Here is a 25,120-nt window from a genome sequence, read left to right as displayed (position 1 = left end):
AGATTCCTATGAAGCAGAGAACCCTGGGGATCTCGCCCTCTCCACCCCCACGCCCAGCTTCCTATCAGATGAGAACTTCTTTCACTAGAAAGTTCCACCAACGGACCCAGAACCATCCCGCCTTCTCGGTTTTGGGCCCAGCTTTCCGCCATCCTTTGCAGTTAAGGGTACAGAAGGTAGAGGGAACCCAGGCTGACAATGCGTTTCTTTCGAGAGGAAGACCACAGTATCCCACATTAACATGATTAAGATGACGTTTCAAGCAAGCACCAATAGTGCTCTCTCCATCAGAAGAAACTGAAAAGAAACATGAGCACGCAGCTCAAGGGTTGACACGGCAATGCTGAGGTGCCCTTCCCCCAGGGCACAGGAGAAACAGGCAGATGACTTGTTACCTGAGAGGCCAAACAACACGGCAGGTTCGGTGCCGGTCCTTCGGGAGGCCCAGGCCATCCTGTAATGTGCGTGAGCATGAGGAAGGGCGGCCTGCTGCACATTTACCGAACGCCCAGAACATTCTGGAGAAGGGGGAGCGGGGAGCCGATGCTGGCGGAGTCTCTATGAACTGCTGGATTCTCTGTTTTAATGACACCTGTCCATTCAGTTAGGTCATCAGGCACCTCTAACCGCTGCTTTGCCATGTGGTTTCTAGGTGTCGTAGGATGCCTCAAGAATCACCGGTCCAGAGCTGCGCTCATTGAACCCACCAGAACTTTTCCAAAACAGACACCAGTTACAAATCACAGCGGCCAATAAGGGTCTGATATCCAGGGAGTAGAAGCAAATTGTCAAATTTAACGACAAAAAGGCAAACAACCCAATGTAAAAACGGGCAAAAGGCTTGAATAGATATTTCTCCAAGGCATACAAATGGCCAACAGGCACATGAAAAGAGGCTCACCATCACTAGTCATCGGGGAAATGCACATGAAAACCACAACAGATACCACTTCATGCCCACTAGGATGGCCTTCTTTTCAAAAAGCAAGAAAGCGAGCAAACAAGAAAACAGGACATAACAAGAACTGACGTGGGTATGGAGAAACTGGAACCCTCATACGCTGCTGGTGGGGCTGTAAAATGGCGCAGCCACAGTGGAAGACGGTTGGGTCGTTCTTCCAAAAGTGAAACGCAGAATTATCATACGACCCAACGAATCCAATCCCAGGGACGTACCCAGCGATCCTGAAAGCAGGTCTGCAAACAGACACCGGCAGTGCGTGTTCACAGTAGCTCTATCCACCACAGCCAAAAGGCAGAAACAACCCAAGTGTCCGTGAACGAACAAAGGGACAAACACAGTGGGGTGCTCCGTGTAATGCAACAGTAGGTGGCCGTAAGAAGAAATGAGACCCCAATCTCTGCTATGACATGGATGAATCTGAAAACATCATGCAAGACCCAAAAGACCGTATCGTCTATGATTCCACTTATGCGAAACGTCCAGAACTGGCAAACAATAGAGACAGAAAGCAGCCTGGAGCTGAAAGGGGGGAGGAATGAGGGGTGACAGCTTAATGGGTACGAGGTTTTCTTTTTGGTGGTGAAAATATCTTGGAGCTAGATAGAGACAGCGGTTGCACAACACTGTGAGCATACTAAATGCCCCTGGATTAACCATTTGAAATGGTTAGTGGGGGGTGGGGGGAAAGGCTAGTGGTTAATTTCATGTTATGTGAATTCTACGTCAGTCTTTAAAAATAGGAGAATCGCTTCTCGGCCTTTTGCCTAAGATCAAGTGTAAAAATAGGAGAGAAATGGGTCAAAGGGGGCTTCCTCTTGGACCCTGCTGATCAGAATCTCCTAGGGTAGTGCTGTGTGTGTGTGTGTGTGTGTGTGTGTGTGTGTGTGTGTGTGTAAATGCAAATAAACACAAATATACAGCACCCCAGGTTGATCTTGCATCTAGGTTTGAAAAGCACCAGGTTGCACATATGCATATGTGCAACTTTAAATTATTTTTTAATTTTTTTAATGTTTTATTCATTTTTGACAGAGAGAGAGAGACAGAGAGACAGAGAGAGACAGAGCATGAGCGGGGGAGGGGCAGAGAGAGAGGGAGACACAGAATCCAAAGCAGGCTCCAGGCTCTGAGCTGTCAGCACAGAGCCCGACGCGAGGCTCGAACTCACAGACTGCAAGATCATGACCTGAGCCGAAGTCGGACGCTCAACCAATGGAGCCACCCAGGCGCCCCAACATATGTGCAACTTTAAATTAATACAGAAATGAGAGCATTTCGGTGGCTAAGACCTCAGGGTTTTACCTGATGCTGCACTCATCCTGGGTAAAGAGTATGGCATGCTGTCCCTCCCTCTCTCTGGAAAAAAAAAAATCAACGCATTTTTCAAAAATATAAATAGACACATAACATTCAGAAATACAAAGCCGTGACAAAATCCCAGCTACAGGGCACTCAAGAGCAACATAATCAGGACAGTGTGCCCATTTAAAAATACTGCCCCCACACTGATGGAAGGACCCAGAGTGCAATTTACACAGATGAATGCAAACTGGACGGGTGTCCTCAGTAAGCACTGAGCATGACGTGTTCATGATGAACATGAAATAAGAGCAAACGTTAATGGACTCTTAGGGGAACCAACCAGGACCAAAGGGGGTAGGGGAGCTGGAAGCGGCAGCCCAGGCTAGCCCAGCCAAAGGCCGACCACTCGAACCGTGAGCCGGCTAACCGTCCAGGGCTGGAGACGGCATCGGGCCGAAAGGACCTGGCCCCGTGACTGTCGATGGCAACACACAGTCTGAGATTCCTGAGGACACCTGAGGGGCAAGGGCCACCTCGGAACAGAAATATGCCTGTGGCTTCAAGCCCATGCTGCTCGGCCTCTGGCACGGTAGACGGTTCCTGCTGGTATTTCAGAGATCTCGTTTTCTGAATACTGACCAGAGATGGTGAGACACCACTTTATTACACAATTCCACCGGAGGGGAGGTAGTTACCAAGAGGGACCACCGCACACAGCATTCATTTACTCCTTTATAAACAAACTGCACTGCGATCGACACTTTCTCCAGCACTTTCTTTTCCTTGCTTCTGGAGAGTTCTTTGATCCTATCTTTCTAGCATGTGTAAGACCTAATTATGAAAAGAACGACGGCCTACAGGTCACACTTTCATTTCACCTTTACTTTCACGGGAAAAACAAAGAACTTCAGTTTCTTTGGAACCCATTAATTAATACAAGAATGTTCAACTTTAATGTAGGGCTACTGTTTGGGTGACAGAAAAAACCCCAACCACTTACACCTCCCAGCTTTGCAAACGTGACCAGCTGACTGCTTTACAAAACCAATTCCAGTAACTCACATGCCTGTGTTACTACCATGTCACTGGTCGGCTTCACGGAAAATTGTCCATTTTCATTTCTTTTACCAGTTCTGTATATGCCAAAGCACCTTCTTCTACTCTGGGTGGAGAGGTAAAGCAACCAGCCACCAGTGAAATGTAAAAAAGGATCCTGGGAAGGGGGCACCTGGGTGGCTCCGTCGGTTGAGCGTCTGACTTCGGCTCAGGTCATGATCTCGCCCGTCCGTGAGTTCGAGCCCCACGTCAGGCTCTTCGAGGACCGCTCAGAGCCTGGAGCCTGCCTCGGATTCTGTCTCCGGCTCTCTCTGCCCCTCCCCCGCGCTCGCTCGCGCTCTCTCTCTCTCTCTCTCTCTCTAAAATAAAATTTAAAGAAAAATTAAAAAAAAAAAAAGGATCCTGGGAAGAAGAGGAATGACTCAGCGGCATGCTTGTTATTTTCTGTCACACCATCGATGAAGAGCTCAGCGGTGACACTGACCAGCTCCTGTGCGATCCAAGTCATTTAAACTGCCGTGAGCTTGGTGAGTGTTCCAGGAACTAATCCCGCAGCTCTGGAAGGTGGAAGAACCAGCTTAGCTCTTGCTCCTTCCCCCACCACCCGGCTGGGATTAATCCACATGGTTTTCTAACCCTGACAACAACAAAAGCGTGCCAAGGGTGTTATTTTCCCCGGTGCAAAAAGCGATGGCAGCCACTGCAACCGACGAAAAAGTGGCCACCAGCCACCCCAAAACAGATGGCAAGAACGTGATAGGTCTCTCCACTTTACACAAGATAAAAATCAGCCCATCTGAAGGAAGCGCAGACTTTGATCCCAAGTATTTACTGAGCTGGCACCAGATTTCAAACTGAGATGCCGGCGATGACTCAGGGAAACGTGCGTCTCATCAGTTATGTGTTTATAGAGAACTTCAGGGTGACCCATATTTTTAAAGGGGCTGGGTGATATACGGCCTAAGAAAAATGCTAATTAATCATTTTAAAGGCATAATGGCTAATAAGTACACGAATCTGTATTTAAAAGTTGAAAGTGGGTGTGTCTACGGTTCCAAGACAGAGCCGAGCGTGGGGAGCTGCTCCAAGAGGAGTCGCTGGTTCTGGCCTGGAGAAGCAAACGCCGCTCTGTCCTCCCTGCCGCGTGCGTGTGAGTGCAAGAAGCTATTCTTGGTAATCCTCGACATTTTTGTCAATGTGCCATCTGCACGCTGACGTTCGGGAGGTGTAGGATCCCGGTGGAGGGACGCTTCGGTTTCTGATGTCTTGGCTTTTAACACTGAGATTCAGGGGATGACGATCTCGGTTAACCCGGGGCCAGATCAATCACAGAATGATCCGGGTGCGACACGTTCGGAAGCGGTCCGTGGACGGCCAACGACACGGCGCCACGGCGCTTCTGAAGAAAAGTCACCCGGTGATGAAGCTCTGCCGCGCCGGCCACCACGGGCTTGTGCCTTATTGCTTTAGACCCCAAACCATCCAACCATTAGAAAGCAACCACCAGCCACTTGCTCTTAATAATAAAACCTCAGTTTCTAAACACAACAATTTGTGACATCATATGGGCATCGGCGTGCCCCCGCGAGCAGGGTCGCAGCCTGAGCGCCGCTGGCACAGGGGCCGGGTCACTCTCTGCTGCGGCTGCCCTGTGCCCTGTGGGACATCGAGCGGCATCCCCGGCCTCCGCCCGCTGCACGCCAGTACCGACCCCTCCCCACAAACTGCGACCACCAGAACCGTCTCCAGACATTGCCACGCGTCCCCTGGAGGGCGAAACCGCCCCCAGCTGACAGCCTTGGTTTTGGTGGAATCGGTGAACCTGAGGGCCGGGATAGCTTTTACAGCTGTGGCCACATGCTGCTAGGAAAATATCTAAGTTAACTGTTGAAGTGAATGTTAATGGTTTCTCGATGCCTCCCTGCAGCCCTGGTCCACCCACTTACCCATCTCCCACCGCAGGCAGGTGAGCCGCGCAGGAGTGAGGACTTTCCAGAGGCGGTGCTATGGACATGCGCTCTGAGAGTCCCCCTTCCAAGGCCCAAATAGCACAGCGTTTTGGGTAAACTTAATTTCATCCCCAAAGTAAGTGTGTCAAATATCCAGCCTGGGGCACCTGGGTGGTTCAGCTGGCGAAGCATCTGACTCTTAATGGCACAGTCATGAGATGAAAACCCACATCGGGCTCCGCACTGAGGGTGGAGACTGCTTAAGACTCTTCCCTCGGCCCCTCCCTCCCTCACTTGTGCGTGCTCGCGCGCTCTCTCTCAATAAATAAATAATGTGCAGCCAAAAGCTATTAATACACACACGAAAACTGTGTAGATAGTGCACAAGGTTGCTGAGAAGATGTAGCTGAAGACCTTGACCTTGAATCAACTTCTCCTGGTCTTAATATCTGTCCAATATTAAGTATCCAACAATAATTACAGAACAAGATCTAATCATATGATGTGAATTCTTTGAAAGTCCCCAACATCACTGAGTGCTACAAATACCAAGTTCCAGAACAAGATGATGCTGAAACCTGGAAACCAATAATTCGGTATATATTTGGGGTATTTTCAGATTTATATCCAAGCTAATACAATAACAATGAAAGCTAAACACGCAGAAGCTTCGGTTGTGTCGACACGGGACGCAAACAAGCATGACATCATTTCTCGGATTGGCAAAGTAGGGCCTGTGGGCCAAATTCAACCTGTTTCTTGTCTTCATAAATAAAGCTTTACTGAAGCACAGCCAGGCCCATCCACATTTAGGGATAGCCTCTGGCTACTTCTGAGCTACAACAGCAGAGTTGAGTGCCTGCAACAGAGACCCCGTGGCCTATAAAGCCTAAAATATTTTCTCTCTAGCCCTTTACCAAGAAAGTTTGATGGCCCTGCTCTAATCTGTTCACTCTCTTTAGTAACATTTCACTTCCAGCAACTTCATTCACTCAGCCCACAAAACCAAGAGAATGCAAAGAACAGCTTCAAGCAGAGAGGGAAAATAGTTATCATGAACTCTGAGTGCCTGCCTTTACACTGGTGGGTCCCCAGGGCCACACAACTACAAGGAAAATAAGGAAGCAACTCAGAAGCGGAAGAGAGATGATGGAGAGAGGAAAATTTGATAGGCAGAAGAAAAAAGACTTTGAAGACCCACAATGCTGAAAGACTATTTACTATGATCACAAGAACAATTAAAATGTGTCTACTATGCACTAGACATTGACCTAAGTGCCCCCATTTTATGGAAAAGGAAACTAAGGCTCAGAGAGCCCAAATACTGCCCTAGGGCACACACCGAACGGCAGAGCCAGGAGTCAGACTCAAGATGTCTACGTCTAAAATGAGGGCTAAGCACACGTGGGTGGTCCCTATGGTTAGTGGTCCATTCCAGGACATACCAACGGCCCTGTTCACCCATACAAACCCTAACTATCAAGAAAATGTCACATTTTAATACACCCAAGAAACAAGAAGCATGTAGTACAATTTTAAGAGCTTCTTCCAAAAAAATGTGTGAAAGAGAATGCTGACATTTAAAGGCCCAAGTATCAGGGCGCCTGGGTGGCTCAGTCCGTTAAGCGTCCGACTTCGGCTCAGGTCATGGTCTCACGATTCGTGAGTTTGAGCCCCGCGTTGGGCTCTCTGCTGTCAGTGCAGAGCCCGCTTTGGATCCTCTGCCCTGCTCTCTCTCTGCCCCTCTCCTGCTCACACGCTCACTCAAAAGTAAACACCAAAAAAATAATAATAATAATAAATTTTAAAAATAAAGGCCCAAGTATCAATCGACCCTTCAGCCACAAACTGCATTACAACCCAAACACTGCCACATAATCAGATGTCACATCAACTCTTCTAAAACAGAAAGCAGCGTCGGTGAGTCCTCCTAGAAGGAAAATTCCTCTGAATGAAGGAGGTAGGTGCCTTCATGAAAACCACCTATATGTTTTTGATCGAGTGATGATCACCAGGTTGTTCGTGGCGGTGGTCTCCCCTTACGGTTGGCAACACTCCTGGACAATGTTAGCATACGGCTTCTTAAGGGTACCTGGTGACTTCAGGGACATTTCCAAAAGCTTTTTTTTATTGTCCATTGCAGCAGAGCTGACATACAAAATGCTACATCGTATGGACACTCTGAGGAGCCCGGAAGCCTTCTGCGTGGCAAGCAGCTGCGAACTCTCATTGACATTAGCCTGGTCTGTCCCACCACCAAAGCAAGGTAGGCACCGGAATGTAAGAACAGGTTCGCTTTATAAGATTTTTTCAAAACAATTTTATTGAGGTATAATCTACATACCATAAAACCCTCCCTTTTTACGTCTACAATTCACTGATTCTTAGTAAACGTGCCGAGTTGTACAAAACCTAATCCAGCGTTCGAACGTTCTCATCGCCGAGGTAGCTCCCTTTCCCACCTCCGGCCCCAGGCAACAACTAGTTTTCTATCGCTATGGGTTTGCCTTTGGAGGACATTGTGCCGTCTTATGTGTCTGTTTCTTTCACTCAGCATCGTGTCTTCGAGGTTCATTGATCCCTTCCCTTTTCGTGCGGAACCCGCTCGGTACTTGGGGGCTGTATCTAGTGACTGCACACCACAGTTTAGTGCTAGGATGGGTGCGAGGCCGAGGAAGAGCTGGAGAAAGCAAAGAAGGTTCTTCACGAACCTCCACTGTTCAATGGATGCCATATGACGTCACGAGCCTAAATGAGAAGCAGCCTGGGAGCACTTCTAACAAGTCTGTCAAGTGCACGGAAGATAAATGAACACCCACATGAGAGATATAAGAGAAACATACAATAGTCGGCTTGAGGCATCCAAATGCCAACAACTTAATAGTTCTAAAAACTCTTGGAGCGGAAAAACCTGGTGAAATCCAAATAATGTCTGGAGTTCTATGAACAGAAACATATCCAAACTGGCTTCTTAGTTTTGACAAATACACTATGGTGATATAAGATATTAACAATGGGGGGAGCTGTCTCATCTTTGCAACTCTTCTGTAATTCTAAAACATTCCAAAACAGATGTGTATTAAAACCAACCAACCAACCACTGGTCTGCATTCAGCCCAGGCCTTTAGCTATCTCCTAAAGCAAACATGGGGGAAAGCACTGCTGCTGAGCAAATAATTGCACCTAAGCAGCACTATAATTATAGTACTTATAGAATCACAAATATCAAGGGACAGTCTAAAGGGTCAAAAACAGAGGACTACTTAATAGATGAGGCCCAGACGCTCCGTGGCAGCCTGCACCCCCAGTAAGAATGTCCGTGATGGAAACTGCAGACGCCACGAGATAGACACACACGAGCGAGGACGGCTCTGCTGGCTGCAAGTGACAGAGACCCCAGTTCAACCGGCTTTGGAGGGTTAAGTAGACACTGTGAGTTCACATTTCATGTAAGAAAAGGTGCTGCGGGCAGGTAGCTCTAGAACCTTCTTCAATCAGCTACCATCCACCTTACCAAGGGTGCAGCCTTTTCTCTCTGCCACCCTCGGCTTCTCGGCCAGCTCCCTCCTGGCTTTTGTGGCAGCGACGTAACCGCCCAGCTCCGGATGTAGGTGGAGACGGGTTAGCAGAAGGAGGAGTCGCTTCCACGCAGGTCCGCGGGAACGAGGAGCCTTGTCCTCAACTCTGGCTGTCCCGCACCTCCCCCTGCGCTCACGGCACAGCTCTGGGCCACGTGCTCCTGCCGCAGCCAAACGCAGGCAGGCCCGGCTACTGCCACTTGGGGCCAAATAACTCCTCGTGGTGCTGGGGGCTGTCCTATGCACTGGGGGACATCCAGCAGCTTCCCTGGCCTCCACCTCCTAAATGCCAATCGCACCCCATCCCCACTCCCCAGCTGTGATGATCAAAAATGTCTTCAGACGTGGCCAAATGGCCCCGCAGGGGCAAACCCACTCCCAGCGGAGACCCACCGGCTCTGAGCGAGCAGGACTTCAGCAGGAGCTGCAGAGAGGATAACATCCCCTGAGCCAAGGCAAGGGTGGGCACTCCAACAAAGCGGGGGGCTCTGACCGCAGGCAAAGACGACTGCTCTTGAGAATTCTAGAATATTTGAGAAAAACTAAGTGGAACACAGAAATACACAAGTAAGTCAAACCTGTTTCTAGGGGGGCACCTGGGTGGCTCAGTCGGTTGAGCGTACAATTCCTGATCTCGGCTCAGGTCGCAATCTCGCGGTTTGTGAAATCGAGCCCCACGTCAGGCTCTACTCTGACAGTGCAGAGCCCGCTTGGGATTCTCTCTCCCTCTCTCTCTGCCCCTCCCTGCTCTCTCTGAATCTCTCTCTCTCTCTCTCTCAGAATAAACATTAAAAAAAACCTGCTTCTACATGCATAATTACATTCAAAAAACATTTACTGAGCACCCACTGCGTGGTAGGTATTGTGTAGAAAAGAAGAGTAAAATCTAAATAAGTTAAAGGAAAGGAGATGGTTTAAATCAAAACAAAACAAAACAAAATTATAACTGCTTGGTCCCTTCATTCTCTCACTTTTCTTTCCTTTTGCTTTTTATTTTGAAATAACAGATTCACAGAAAGTTGCTCCTTCTGTGGAAGGGAGGCTCCTTTACCCAGTTTCCCCCCATGTCACGCCCTGCGCAACTACAGCACAAGGCCAAACCAGGGGACCGACACCCACACAGCCCACACGGCTTACTCAGAGTTCATGTGCACATCCGTGTGCACGTGAGTGGCCGTACACATTGTGTACTAGTTCCGTGTCATTTCCCCACATGTGTAGTTTCTATAACCACAATGAAGACGTAGAAATATCCTGCCACCACATGCCTCCCTCCAGCCACTTTTATAGCCACACCTACCCCTGCCCCCCATCCCTAACCCTCAGCAACCACTAATGTGCTCTCCAACTCCATGTTATTATTTTAAGAATGCTATCGGGGCGCCTGGGTGGCTCAGTCGACTAAGCATCCGACTTCGGCCCAGGTCACGATCTCACAGTTTGGGAGCTCGAGCCCCGCGTCGGGCTCTGTACTGACAGCTCGGAGCCCGGAGCCTGCTTCGGATTCTGTGTCTCCCTCTCTCTCTGCCCCTCCCCTGCTTGCACTCTGTCTCTCTCTCTCAAAAATAAAGAAACATTAAAAAAAAAAAAAAGAATGCTATATAAATGGAATCCTACCAATTTCTTTCTGCGTCTCCGTTTGCTCTGAAGAGGAACAGGCTAATGAAGGGCCCTCCCTGTAACACTGGTCCCAGGGGGTCTTTTCTGCCCCTCCAGGCCTGTGAAGGGGGGTGTGGAGGGGCAGAGAACAGCTGGGTTTCTTCTTTCCATCTGCGCGTTCTTAGCAAGCAGCATATGTGCACACACACAATTCTCTTAACGGGCCTTTAAAACCCACTTCAGTTCATAAAGTACGGGGGGGCGGGTCCACTCACCCAGGAGCACAAAAGAATGAGTCCTTTACTCAAAATTCTCCCAGGAACTAAGGTTTTTTTGCACCTTCAAACCTTAGCTTTTTTTAACTGTGTTTTTCCCAGCTCTACTGAGATGTAATTGACATATAGTGTAAGTTCAAGGTGTACAATATGATGATTCGATAGGCTTATATATGGCAATATGATTATCACCATAGCGTGTGCTAACACCTCCATCACGTTACCTGATTACCATTTCCTCTTTGTGGTGACACCATTTAAGATCTACTCTCTTAGCGATTCGAGCATATGACACACTACCGTTCACTATAATAACAGTGCTGTGCAGCGGATCCCCAGAATTAAAAATGTATTTTTAGTGAAAAGCTTTTTAAATGTGGCTATTTTCCTGCCTTCTTATACAGTCTTAATTCGCATCCTATTTAAATGATCTAATCTAACTCTACCGGTTGTCATATGACAGATACAATGTCCTTTTTGTTTTTTTAATGTTTATTTATTTTTGAGAGAGAGAGAAACAGAGTGCGAGCGGGGCAGGGGCAGAGAGAGAGGGAGACACAGGATCCGAAGCAGGCTCCGGGCTCCGAGCTGTCAGCACAGAGCCTGACGCGGGGCTCGAACTCAAGAATGGTGAGATCGTGACCAGAGCCAAAGTCGGATGCTTCACAGACTGAGCCACCCAGGCACCCCTACAACATCCTTTTCCGAGGAAGTTTCTATGGAGGGGTTCCTTGACTAAATTAAGGTCCCCACTGGCTTTTATGATTCCATGCCCCTTTCCTCTGGTTAGACTTCCCACTGGGGTTTTCAGGTCTTATCCTGTGCCACCCCCCACAGGTCCCCTGACCAATGGTCCCCTGACCACAGGTCCCCTGACCTTAATTAATCCTTTTTTTAAGATTGTTTTTTAATGTTTTTATTTATTTTTTAGAGAAACAGACAGACCGAGTGGGAGAGGGGCAGAGAGAGAGAGAGGGAGACACAGAATCCGAAACAGGCTCCAGGCTCTGAGCTGTCAGCACGGAGCCCGACGCGGGGCTCGAACTCACGAACAGTGAGAACATGACCTGAGCCGGAAGTCAGTTGCTTAACTGACTGAGCCACCCAGGCGCCCCAATCCTGTCTTCTAAGATCAGGGATCAGCACACTTTTTCTGTAAAGAGCCAGACAGTAACGTTTTCGCGGACGCTGAAATCCGAAGGTCACATAAATTTCACAGAATACTACTCTTCTTTTTATTCAACCACTTGCAAATGGAAAACCCATTCTTATCCCACAGGCTGCTCAGGAAAAGCTGCTGGGCCGCCCCCTCTCCTAAGACCTCCTGGGGCCGGCCACTGCATCTGGGAAAGAACCTACACTTACACGCTGGTCCATCTAACGACAAGTATTGCCCTTCTCCTTGTACAAGTAAGAAACTCTGGGCACAAGGAAGTTCAGGGATTTGCACGGCAGCACGGCGCTGGTGGCAGGCGCTGACCTGGGGCGCCCGCGTCGTCGGGCTCCAGGGCTGCCGCGGTCCTGACAGCCCATCGCGAACCACCCCGGCACCGGCTTATTATTCCACGTGGGTTCTTCTGTTTTCCCCAGCGGCGTTTCCATCTCCCCGAGGAAAGCGGCTAGGTGATGTTCATTTGTTACTCTCCATGGCCCCCGGCACAGACGTAGCATCTAGATCGGGGTTTTTGTTTGTTTGTTTGTTTGGGGTTTTTTTGATTTTTCTTTTTGCATCTAGGTTATTGAAAGGTCTTACTGTACATATTAGTTTTTTTGGCTCCCTGTCCCTCACGTTGAAGAGAAATGTGAAAGATTTTACGTTTCTCTCTTTCTCAAAGTAACAAATTAAAGGCTAAATTAAGGAACAAACGAAAAGCAAAAATCTCTTTTCTTTGATTGTCAATTGACTTTTCTTAGAATGTGCTGGCAGCTCCCGCGGGCAAGTTCACGCAGCTGCCCTCAGTTAGGATCACGTGAGGGCGTAGCCTCATATTAAACCAGAAGCAGAAGCATAAAACCAGACCCTTACAATGGGGATGAGCCACAAAAACATTAGGCTAGATGAAAGAAGCCCAACACAAAAGGCCACATAGCGTACGATTCCATTCATTCATTCATTCATTCATTCATTCATCCATTTTATGGAACTGAAATAAACCCTTTCACTTATTTATGCTTCTCCATTTTGTTTAGAACCACCACCACCACCACCACCTTAATATCACTGATGGCCCTTCCCCCTCACCCTTCCTCGGGCTGGCGGGTGGTTAATGGGGAAATGGCCCCCAGGGATGGGGCCAACCGTAAGAGCCCTTGGGGAGGTAATGGAACCCAAGTCCCCTGCCCAGGGGATGGGACACCTGTAGATCATATGATTCCATTTGGAGGCAATGTCCAGAACTGGCAAAGCCAGAGGGCCCGAAAGCAGCCTGGGGCTGCCAGGGCCCACGGGGGGTGGGGGAGGGAACGGGCAGTGGCTGCTTAATGGGGACAGGGTATCCTTCCGGGGTGAAGGAAAGGTTTTGGAACTGGACAGCGGGGGCGGCCGCACGACACGGTGACCGAACTGAATGCCACGGAGTGGCTCACTTTAAAATGAGTAATTCTGTTATGAAACGTACCTCAATACAACGACATGGAAAACAACGGTGGTAGATCCGTAATATTCCAACAGTGGCAAGAGCACCGGGACTTATCATTAAGCGACAGTGTCAAGCCACGGGGGCAAGTCGATAGCATGATCCCGTTTCTGTAAAACCCCCAGACAGAGGTCCAGGTTCATGCACATGTGTTTCGGCAGAGTGTCGAGAAGGGACCAAAGGACACACAGCAAGAGGTTATGGGAGCTCCCTCTGGGAAGGGGCAGGCGGGGATTTGCACGCACTCTGCGTGTTCATGCACGGTTTCATTCTCGGGTGGCAGGAACGCTTCAGTGGCTTCCCCGTGGAACAGAAGGAACACCCCAGGTCCCCGTGGGCCTCGACACGTGAAAGGGCAGCCACAGTCGGTTCCACGCACAGCTGTGCACGGGAGAATGGCGCCAAGTGAGGGGCCACAGTTGCCGTGATGCCAAACAACGGATTTTTACCGAGGTTCCCGCGGCTCGGCCGCCTCCATCAGCTGATCAGTCACGTGAAGTGCATCAGACGTCACAAACAAGTCCCGCAGGCTGCAGAAGGGCCCATCGGGACAGCATCACCCTCCCCTTTAAACCCGCTTCTCTTCTCTGAGAAGTGGGCCGGCGTGCAGGAAGGGCATTTCTGGACAAGGGAGAGAGAATGGAGCGAGGGTGCAACAAAGGTGTGCGGCCTCAGCCAGACCCCCCTTCCCCCCTGCACTGGGCTCTGAGTGCCAGGCCCCACCTTGCACATCGGGACCTGGCCGGCCAGGCGGGCGTGACCCTGGCCCCGGCCCTGACCTGCCAGGCGAGGTCCGCCAGCCGTCCTGGGCCAAACTCCCCCCGTTCCAAATCCTCACGGGCTTCACCTGAGCTCTCCCGTCCGTCCCAAGATCACAGACACTTCCCAGGATTAACGGAGACCTGGGGGAAAAGGGCCAGAAAACATTTTCCCAAGAGCCGGAATGAGCAGTTCCCAAACAGCACGCAACAAAGAGCCATTTGTCAAAATTCTGAAATTCCAAGCACAGTGACGGAACTGAACATACCTACCTAAGCCCAACACCGTAACACCGTGTGGAGCTGCGACATCATCTTCGGAAACAGCAATCTACTCAAGGCTCGTGTCAGGGAATAGAAACTCAAACCTAAAACACGGGCTACCTGGGCGCCACGTGCAGAGGGCGCCGGGACTCGGAAGACCCCCCCACCCCCCAGCCGGTTCAACCATGGACAGCACTACGGAGGGGCCACAACAAGCAGCGAGCAAATGAGAACAGACAACAGCTGATCACAGCCAGCCCAAGCCTCGTGTTTTTCAGGGAATACACGAGGTCATGTTTACATTCTGACATTGTAAACATAGGAAGGGTCATTTTTCTGTGAGTAGAACAGCTGCAGTTGACAGGGTGGAATTCAAGCCACGGCCACTTCCTATCGTCTGTAGGGACACCTGGACAAGGACGGCACTTCAGGGCAGCCTCTAATGCTGTGCCCTAGCCACCCGGTGGGGCCGTACTTGGCAACGAAAAGGAAGGAAGCACCGGTCCACGCTGCGACACGGATAAACCTCGAAGAGATCATGCTGAGCAAAATAAGCCAGACCCGGGAGGCCACAGAGCGTATGACTCCACTTAGATGAAATGTCCTGAACAGGCAAATCTACAGGGACAGAGAGCAGATTAGCAGTTGCCAGGGGCTGGGGGCGGTGGAGAGTGACTTTGGGTAACAGGTACAGGGTTTCTTTTTGGGGTGAAGGAAAGGTTCTGGAGTTAGTGGTGATGATGGCACAACCTTGTGAACATACTAGAAGCCACTACCTACACAGTGTACTTTGAAACGGTACGTTTTAGAGTAAGTAAATCTTATCTCAATTTTTGTTAAGCGGGGAGAATCTTCAGGGCAAATCCAGTGGATCCATACCCTCAGAGGCCTGCCCCGCACTGGGGACGAGCACCTTCCCGTGGCACAGAGCTCCACGGGCAGAAGGGGTCCGTCTCCCACGGTGGCTGCCCGGTGTCCTGGCTGAGCTTCCCACGCCATGGCAATGCCGTGCCCACCTTGGCAGTGCTCGATCTCCTGGTGGTGCCGCGGCTGGCGCTTAAGACCCACCAGAAGATCTCCCGCCTGGCTCGATGACTCACCCACCCAAGTGCAGGGCTTTCTGCCTAAGGACCAGCCTAGCCGACTCCCTTTCTCCTTCCCTCTCACTTCCTTAGCCCCTTTAAAGAAATAAAAAGAGGGCCCACCAGATAGAAAACACTGGAGATTCCGCAGCTCCACGAACAGCCTTTCAAGACGCCCTCACCATGTCTGTCAAGAGCTCCCGATTCCACCTGCCTTGATTCAACTATTAGCTAAATACTGTGCCCTTGTTTTCATCACAGTTTCTCTCGTAGAATCCCTGCCTTTTCTAGCCCCACTGCTCCCAATCTCTCTCAATCAGGCCCTCACCATCCATGAAGACCTCCCAAGAGTTTCCAACTGGCCTCTTCTCTTGGAAATTCACCCTACCCACCACCCCACATTTGGCGAGCGCATCAGATGACTAAGGTGAGACTCCACACTATTCTAAAAGGAACAAGGACTCCTAACTGCTGGGAGGAGCTAGGGAGAAAATGGATGTAACGAGCATACTAGCACAGTACCCCCTAAGCATTCTACAAGCACCAGCAATCACCGTTATTATCAAAGACACCAAGCTGACCAGATGCTTCCATTCTCAATGGGAAACAACCCTCTTGCTTCCCTCTTATAAGGTCCATGATTACATGGGGCCCACCCGGATAATCAGGAACAATCACCTCATCTCGAGATTCTTAACTTAATCCTACCTACAGATGTCATTGTAACATCTTTGGGGGAGCCATTATTCTACCGACCACGGGGTGGGGGAGAGGGGGCAAAATATCAAACAACAATGAATGCAAGATAGAAATAACTGGTGGGTATAACACAGAGCAAGGGGCACAGTTACCTGGCCAAGGGAGGGTCACGTCCAGGTAGTAGACGTGGGCTCAACTCTGGAGTCAGACAGACGCTGCCCCTCTCTGGCTGTGGGCAGTGAGGTTACTAAGTCAACCTCCCCGTCCTGTTTCATCACCTGCCCACCCACACTCCGTGCGGCCACTGTGGGCTTTCAGTGAAAGCATCCAGACAAACACCTAGAGCGCTTGGCACACGGTCAGCACTCCATTTCTGTTGACCACCATCACAGACCTGAGGGATCTCAGTGGGGAACAACCAAGAGGCAGGAACAGCACGGTGAGGGGTGTAAGCCCCACGGAGGCAGGGACCCGTCTGCTAGTGCTCGCCACTAGAGTCTCAAACCCTGGAAGAACACCCGAGATGGAGAGGCTGTGCAACAGTTATCAAATGAACGAACGAATGAACGAACACAGAGGTAGGATGCTTAAGAGTGGGTGGGGTTTGGGCAGCTGAGTGGCATACCAGAAAGAGCACTGGTTCCGGGCCAGAAGACCCAGCTCAACTCCCCGTCCCCATAGCTGTGGCCTTCCAGCACGAAATGAGAGCCTGCACAAGACCGTCCTCGCTCCTCCAAGCCCAAAGTTGAGGGTTCCAAGCTCTGCGTGCTGTTACCCAAGGCTCACCCCCCTTACACAAAGACTCTGGGTCAGTCAAATTGACCTCATTTATCCTGAACACGCAGCACTTCCTGTCTCCAGCACTGTCCTCACATGCCTCCTTTTCTTCCCCAGCTCCAAGAGAGCACGCAAGAAACCCTCAACCTAGGAAATCAATGGAAGAAGGTAAAGACCCCGCAGGCTCAAATGAGCCCTCCGTCCTTTTCTCAGAAGCCATCACCACCTGACAATGGTGCTTGGTGACCACTGGCTTCATTGTATATGTCTGTCTCCCATCCCCCAGAAAACCCGGGTCTCCCCATCCACCTTCCCAAGAATCTCTGTAAATACTTCTACATTTTACTGGATTTAAATGGGAATAACTGAATTCAGTAGCATTTAACTCTGCTTAATTTTGCTGAACGTGTCGGAAAGGCAACCAGCAGTCGCAAAGGGACCTGGACCAGAAGAAACTCACCAGGCTCGCCGGGTGACTTTTAACACATCACTTGACCCATGGGCTCCTGAAGCAGAACCTACTACAGAAGGTGAAACATTATTTCCACTTTCAGAATCAGAGTGAAAAGGGAGAAGAGGAAACTTAGAGAGTTCCAAACATCCGGGATCTATTTTCAGAAATGACTTTTCCATTCACTTTTCTTAAAAAAAAAAAAAAAAAAAAAAAAAAAAACAAACGAAAAAGGAAGGAAGGAAGGAAAGAAAAAGAAAGAAAGATACTAAGCCAAGAATAGACCAAGAAATGACTATTGATTCTTCCAGGAGCCCACCCCTTATGGCCTTAAAAGCAAGATGCTCCCCCATGTCCATACAAACAGTACCTATTCTTCAAAAAAAATGAAAAATGGAGAAATCACTGCTTATTTATCAGAAAGTTTATATAACCCAGAAACAGATTCTGTGGAGTAAATATGGTAAACCGCCCATTAATGAATACTGAATAAAAGTTCTAAGAAGGGGGTCATGATGTCACCTGGCTCTGTCATATGGGGCTCCAAACCTGGCAAATTCCCAAACCATGGATTGTTTTCTCCATAAAGCAAGAGCCTGTTCAAAGGAATTTTAATATACCACAGAATGTCTCCAGTTGGAGCAGGTCAAATCCCATCTCGTGAACAAATGGGTCCCTAAAAGCTTATGTCATGATATCGTCTGGGTCTTCCACCATCGTCGGGATTATTTACATTCTGTTCAACCTCAAGTGTGATCTGGTGCACCATTCTTAAGCTGCCCAAAGTTGGTATTCCAGTGTTGCACAATCTCAACTGAGCTACAAGAAACAGAATGTGAAGTTTCGATCACTCAGTCCGCCTATAGGATGATATCGACACAACCCCACAGGAAGCACACATATACACAGCTGTCAAAAGCACTCAAGGTTTTCAAAGGAGGCAAAAATGTTCTTCCCAAATTTTCTGCCTCAACAGCAAATACGTTTTTATAGAGCAGTCATTGAACTCTGAGTTAATATACGTAGGATGCATATGTGCAACTAATGTAAACCACACAAGGCTCATCCACGGGAGCTACAAGCCATAGAAATGATGAATTCACTTTATATTTTTTAATGCAAAACCCTTTGTTAAAGGATAAAATCCTTTGTTAAAGGAAATGTATGAACATTATATGTAATAACTGTATATGTATATGTATACACATGTATACACGTATATGTATATGTAATAACTGTATATGTAATAACTGTATACATATGTATGCATATGTAATATGTATAAATGTATGAACATTATACACACAGTACTGATCTGCAGAGATGATAATTTTTATTTTTTTTTTAAATTTTTTTTTTTTCAACGTTTATTTATTTTTGGGACAGAGAGAGACAGAGCATGAACGGGGGAGGGGCAGAGAGAGAGGGAGACACAGAATCGGAAACAGGCTCCAGGCTCTGAGCCATCAGCCCAGAGCCTGACACGGGGCTCGAACCCACGGACCGCGAGACCGTGACCTGGCTGAAGTCGGACGCTTAACCGACTGCGCCACCCAGGCGCCCCGAGATGATAATTTTTAAACCTGAGGTGGGGGGGTGGGGATTCAAAATCAAACTAAAAAAACTGCATTTTGGAAATACTGACATTTTTTATACTAATCTGTAGCCACATCTGTAAAGACTGTTTCCTTGGGCTTGCAACCTCTTGGTTGTGACTCCAAAAAGAAACGATACCTACAGTAATTCACCAACACACCCCGAGCCGTGGCAATATCAAATGTTGTTAAACACAACAGTGAATGGAATTACTCTAAAACCCTAGAAGAGATTATTTACAACCCTCGGTCCTCAGTTATTTTGCTTACAGCAGCATATTTTATGCTATTATGGCTTTTACTAAATCGTATATGAAATCATGTTTTAAGTCAGCAACAATTTTCGCCTAACCTACCACATTCACGTATTCCTTCATCATCTCGTTTTCTTTAAAAACCTATTTGTGTATCTGCCACTCTGTCGGTCCTCTATTTGGAAGCTGTTTGGAGAAAGTCCTTGAACAGCGTCTTCCAGTTGTGTGGCTCAAACACAACTCAAAAAGGGTTTCAACTGTCAGACGCACATGGAGAAAATGTGCTCCGACAAACCGTTTTTTCCATATGATAAAAATCAATTACAACCTTAAAGGATAATCAGTCACCCATAAAAATCAGCAGGGTTCTGTTTTGAAAGAGGAAAAAGAATGGCTATTACACCATACCCCATTTACACCCTTCGGTAGACTCCACTTAAATGTTTGTGGCTTGCTGAACATTCCATACATATTTCGGGCAAGGTATTATGGGAGCTGAAGTGCAAGCTGTCCCCTGCTGAATTTCACTCACTATAAAAACAATGTCTCATAAAAGTATACACATGTTTTTACTTTACAAAAAATGTAAAATATGCACTTTTGTTCACTCAATCGACACTTTTAAGCATTAGAAACGGGGACTTCTAAAAAATCTATAACATAAGCAATGTCTGAAAAGGGGGAAAATGTCATTCAGTTCGCGCAAACAGATTTCTGGAAAAAAGAGCATACGAAATGTGTATGAAGCACACAGAAAGGAAGATTCTACAAGCTGACTTCCATTGGGTCTGCTCACCTATGCCCTGGGTCATACCATTAAAATGGAAAGTTTCACATTTATATTTTTCATCTTGAATCCCCACTCCGACGTAACCACAACTGTTTTATATTACCCTCATAAAATGAGCCTTAGCCTTTTCTAAGCCAAACGGTGTTTTTAATTGGTTCATTTTCCAGTTGTTTGGGTTTTTAACAGACATACAGCATAAAAGGGCGTTACACTCCAAGCAGTTCTACCAATTCCAGAACCATCCAAGGCTTGATCAAACAGCTGTGGCTCTAGCCTTTGGTTAAAATTATTATATGATCTCACCTGATTTTCAAAATAACCAAGCATCTTTTTTAACCCATAAAACTGTGCTAAGATTGATCTAAGTTTCTGAGTCCAGAAGTTTGCTGTGTTCAGGGAAAATGTTAGGGAAGCACGATCCTTTGGCTTTGTTTTTCCCTATCTGAACCCACAGAGATCTTCAAACAATAATGCAGCAGCTACCCTCCTCCAAAGTTTATTTTCAAATGCCAGTGCCATGCAGCACTGCCTTTCCTGTGCAGGTGAGGGGAAAGCAGGACCAATGTCACCAAACTGAACCTTCTCAAGTCTTGAAATCACTGGGGAGCCAGCACTATTGTCTTTCTGGCACCCAGCAAGATATCAGGTAACCACCAGAAGTACTCGGTTTCAACAGAATCCCCAATTCCACACACACACACACACACACACACACACACACACACACACACACACTGCATCTCTCCACAAGCAGCGGAGCCATTGAAACCAGCAATCAAACAGAAAGTTAAGGAAAAGCGTCATTACATGAACTTAATTAAATGCAATATGGTAGTGCTTTCAGAAGAATCCTTTTTTTCTCTTCCATGGGATTTATTTACATGAATAAGACGACAACTTGGTGCCCTGTTCACATCTTGCACAAAAAGGAAACCTGAAATTCAGCTCTTGTTTTTCGTTTACCCCCAAAGCATATGGGTCTAATCATATTCCGTTCTGCCTGCAGTAGGCAAGGCTCTTTCCATCAGAATTTTACCTCAATTTTTAAGGCGCTAAAGAGCAACCATCATAGTTTGGGAGCGGGCTCTCCCAACTGCAAAAGAACTGGGAATCCCTGAAGTGGCCCGTCTGGCACCAGTTTCTGGATGGAAAGTACGCTGAGCCCGCCAGACAAGGAACCCACACCACGAAGCTGGAGCGCACGTTTCGGCTCCAAGATGACAGCTCATCTGGCCACCGCGGGGCCGGGGGCGGTGGGCCGCTGAGGCCCGGCAGGGATGGGCGAGGCCGCGGCGGAAAAAGGAAAAGAGGGCCATCCGTCAGCCCCGGGAGAGGAAATTCCAGGCGCCCAGCTTCCAGGCGCCGGTCAGCGGGTGACGTGAGGGAACCAAGTCACTGTGTCGGCCCCGCGGCGGGGGCCGGGAGGCGGCCGGGGCTCCGCACTCCGGGGGCTCGAGGCCGGGAGAGGGGGCGCCTCGATCCTCGTCCAAGGCCCCGGGGTGGGGGCGTGGAGGGCCCGAATCAACGCCCGGACCCCCGAGGACGCGCGATCTTCGTCCAGATCCGGAGGCCTCCCGGCGTCCTCGATCCCCTCCCCGAACCCAAGGGATGGAGCGCCCGGATCCCGGCCCGCACCCCCGCCCTTACCGGTCGCGCGGGTCGATCCACGACGTCTGGCGCGTGTTGTGGTCGATGTAGAAGACGCGGCCGTCGTAGTCGCGCGCCTCCTCCCAGCCGGCGGGCAGCGGCAGCTCGGCGCTCTCCCGGGCCCGCGGCGGCGGCGGCGCGGAGGGCGCGGAGGGCGCGGGGGCCGCGGCAGGGGGCGCGGGCGGCGGCGGCTCCCGAGCGGGCTGCGCGGGCGGCTGCGGCTCCCGCGGAGCCTCCCGCGGCTCTCCCCGCCGCCGCCGCCGGCCGCCGCTCAGCCACGGCATGACGGCACGGGCCCCGCCGCCGCCGCCCGGCCGCCCCGCGCGCGCCGCCTCCTCAGCCAGCACTAAGGCCCGGCGCCCGGGGCGCGGGGGCGGCCGCGGGGAGCCGCCCGCCGCACCCGGTGCATCCTCCGCCCGGCGCCCGCGCACCGGCGCCCGCCCGCTGCCCTCTTGGCCCCGCGCGCCGCCGTCCGCCCGCCCGCCCGGATCGCTCGGATCGCCGCCACGCGTAGAGTCACAGCCCCGGCGCCGCCACCGCCGCCACCGCTGCTGCCGGCGGCCCCTCGGTTCCCGCGGCGCGCCCGGCCATCTTCGTTCCTCGGCGCGGCCCGGTCGGGAGGGGGGCGGGGCTGCGTAGGCCCCGCCCCTCCCACTGCTCCGCCCCCCTCTGCCTCGGCCGCTTCGACGGCCCCGCCCGCGTCCGCCGCTAGTCCCCCAGTCTCCCTCCGCTGCTCCGCCTCCGAGCTCCCCGGGGCTCCTCGGCTACCCGCTCCTCTACCCCCGAGCCCCCGCCCCCGTCCGCTGCAACTCCTCCGGCTCCCCCGCCGGAGGCGCCTTCTCCCCTCCGCCGCTGCTCCTCCTTCTCCTTCCCCTCGGGCTCCGCGCGCTCCTCCCTCTTCCCACTCCATCACCTCCCTCCTCCGGCCCCGCCGGGAAACCGCGCGGGGGCCAGGATGGGCGCCGCCGCGTCCGCCCGCCCCCGGGCCACCGCGGAGAGGAAAGAGGGCCGGGAGGACGGCACCCCACCCGAGCTGCAGGCGCGGCCCGCCCCGGGGCTGACTCCTGGGACCCACACAATTCCCGGGGGAGAGGGCGGTCACCTCACTTTACCCACTCCCGGGACTTGGAAGTCTGGCCTCCCCTCTGCCGACTTGGGGTGGGGGAGGACAGCGCCTTGGGTCTCCCGAGTGCCCAAGACGGTCCCGCGAGGGCGGGAAATGCCCCGGAGGGGAGGCCGAGGGAGCTGGGGAGCTGGAGGAGGAAGCCGCGGCCAGTCGTCCTGGGTCGAGCTGGGAGGACACACCTGGGAGCAGGGAGCTGGGCAGGTGGCCACTTACGCATTATGGATCCCTGCCAGGAGAGCCCCAGAAGGACTGATCCGGAGTCCCCACTCCGGGCCTGGCCTCCTGACCTGCTTTGAGCTCTTCCATCGTCCAGCCTGAAGGATCTGCTAGTTTGAGCAGAGACCCAAGTAGGCCACTGCTGGGGAGGAAGCCAGGTCAATTCCTAAAACTGGAAACCTCGATGGCAGTTTATGTTCCACTCGCATCTCAAGCTGGGGAAACTGAAGTCCAACTTTGGGGCTGTCTCTTGCACCAAATGCCCCGGCTACTTAGTACTCCAGTTCCCTGGCCACAAGATTTAATGCCAGGAAATACAGGAAAGTATGGGGGGGGGAGGGGTTAAAACGCTCTTAGAGTGATATAAAAATATCTACTAAAAAGTCAAAACAGAGATCCAAATCTGGGCACATGGGAGAAGAGACTAGAGGAAACATGCTCACAGGTAGTTTGCATTCCTTCGGTGAGATGGTTGCTTAAAAATTATTTACCCTCCACATTGTTTGTAAAAAGGTAATACTACTTTCATAAGGGAGAAAGTTGTTTCTAACGACGGTGAAAGCATGGAGACTGCTAACTGGGACATCGCTGAGGAAGGTCTTTCCTCCAGTCTTCCCACCACAACACAGAAACTTCCTTGCTCCCCAAGTATCCGCCCCCACCCAAAACGTATGTGCCGGAAATAACACCGCTCGAGTCCTTGTAAACATGCATGCTTATTAGATGTCCAAGGGAAGGGTAGGGAGAGTAGCAAAAAAAGCAAATACTTTCTGATCTTGCGCTTTCCAGGGGATGCCCAAGCGCTTTTGCTCTGACACCTTCCCTTCTGGTTGGCATGCGTTATTGCCAAGGGGGCTGCCACAGCCTTTTCTCTCTCATCCCGCCCACCGCGCACGCAGTCACTTTGCCGCCCAACGTGGCAGGGCTGAAGCTGCGTCCCCGCCCTCCCGGGCACGGAGTCCTTCCAGAATTTCGTGAATCTGGGTACTGTCGCTAGAAACTGCCCCGAATGGGGCTGGGGTGTGTTAGAGTGAAGCCAGCGTCTACAGAGAGAGAACACCCGCACATCGAAGGACTCATCGAAGAAAAGGCAAGAAGAGAAAGTATCCGTAGAGTAGCGGTGGGGGAGGCTGCATCCAGTTGGGAGCTAAGAGGCAAGAGTGGACGGGCCTTTCGCTGAGCATGGGAGCTCCCAAGTACCCAATCGGACTGTGCTGCAGACCTACTGTGTGCAGGCATCGTGCTGGGTGCTGGGATGCTGCAGAGGGCAACACAGAGTCTGTGCACGCCCCACGCCACAAGTTGGGGATGAAACAAAGAAACAGGCAGTGACCGACTGTGACTTGTCTACAAATGAAGCCCAGGTGCCAACCTCAAATTGAGGATGCAGGGAGGCCCGCGAGACTAAAAGGAAGACGCCTCAGATGAGGAAAGTGAGGCTCAGGTCTTCAGGTTCCCAAGTTCTGGGCCCTGTCCCCTCGGCACGTGGAGCCGCTGGCCCCAAGTACTTGTCGATTTGCATAGCAGATGCAGCATCCCACCCAGATCTCCGTGGCCCGGGCACACACCCTTCTCGGAGGATTGCCCTTGCGTCTGAGAGCTTGTGCCCACCCCCCGGGGACTGAGTCTGCTATGTGACAGCCCTGCCTCTTGCCCTGCTGGGGCAAACACCAGGGCACCGCACTCCAGAGCTCCCCCTGGGCTGCCCCCTGCCCTGGCCCACCTCCCAAACCCCCTGCAGTCAGCGCGCCCCCCCCATCAATCACTCACATGAGAACCCCCACCTCAGGCGCCCTTCCCGGAGCCTGACCTAAGAGAGTCTGGGGCGCTTGCTCTCTTCCAAGAACTTGGCAAACAAATCGTTTGGCCGTCATGACGACATCTACGGGTATCCCTAATTTCATGTGCGTGTCACAAGAGGGGAATTCAGAAAAAGGGTGACACAGCCAGTTAAGACAGAGACCCTCACTGGAGAAGCCTTATCCACACGCCCACTCGTGGCCCCTGCACCTCTCCGACTCAGAGAAGGTCGGCGGACCTGCTGCACTTCTTCCTAAATGAGCTAAGGGGAGAGGCCAGAACTCGGGGTTCCCGGGGCCTGT

The 25,120-nt window shown here is 50.9% G+C and overlaps 1 protein-coding gene across 1 annotated transcript in view; it reads right to left on the bottom strand.

The window, feature by feature from the left end:
* The window catches only part of WWC3 (WWC family member 3), a 118,675-nt gene extending 96,700 nt beyond the window's left edge, over positions 1-21,975 (bottom strand). Inside the window, exon 1 of the mRNA XM_023249413.2 lies at positions 21,677-21,975. Within this exon, the coding sequence (XP_023105181.2) occupies positions 21,677-21,960 (284 nt within the window). The 5' untranslated portion in view covers positions 21,961-21,975. The remainder of the gene's footprint in view (positions 1-21,676) is intronic.
* Positions 21,976-25,120: the final 3,145 nt, after the last annotated feature.

Source organism: Felis catus, chromosome X, assembly GCF_018350175.1.
Source record: "Felis catus isolate Fca126 chromosome X, F.catus_Fca126_mat1.0, whole genome shotgun sequence".
Lineage (NCBI taxonomy): Eukaryota > Metazoa > Chordata > Mammalia > Carnivora > Felidae > Felis > Felis catus.
The sequence above is the reverse complement of the archived record's forward strand: the minus strand, read 5'-3'. Positions and strand labels throughout refer to the sequence as shown.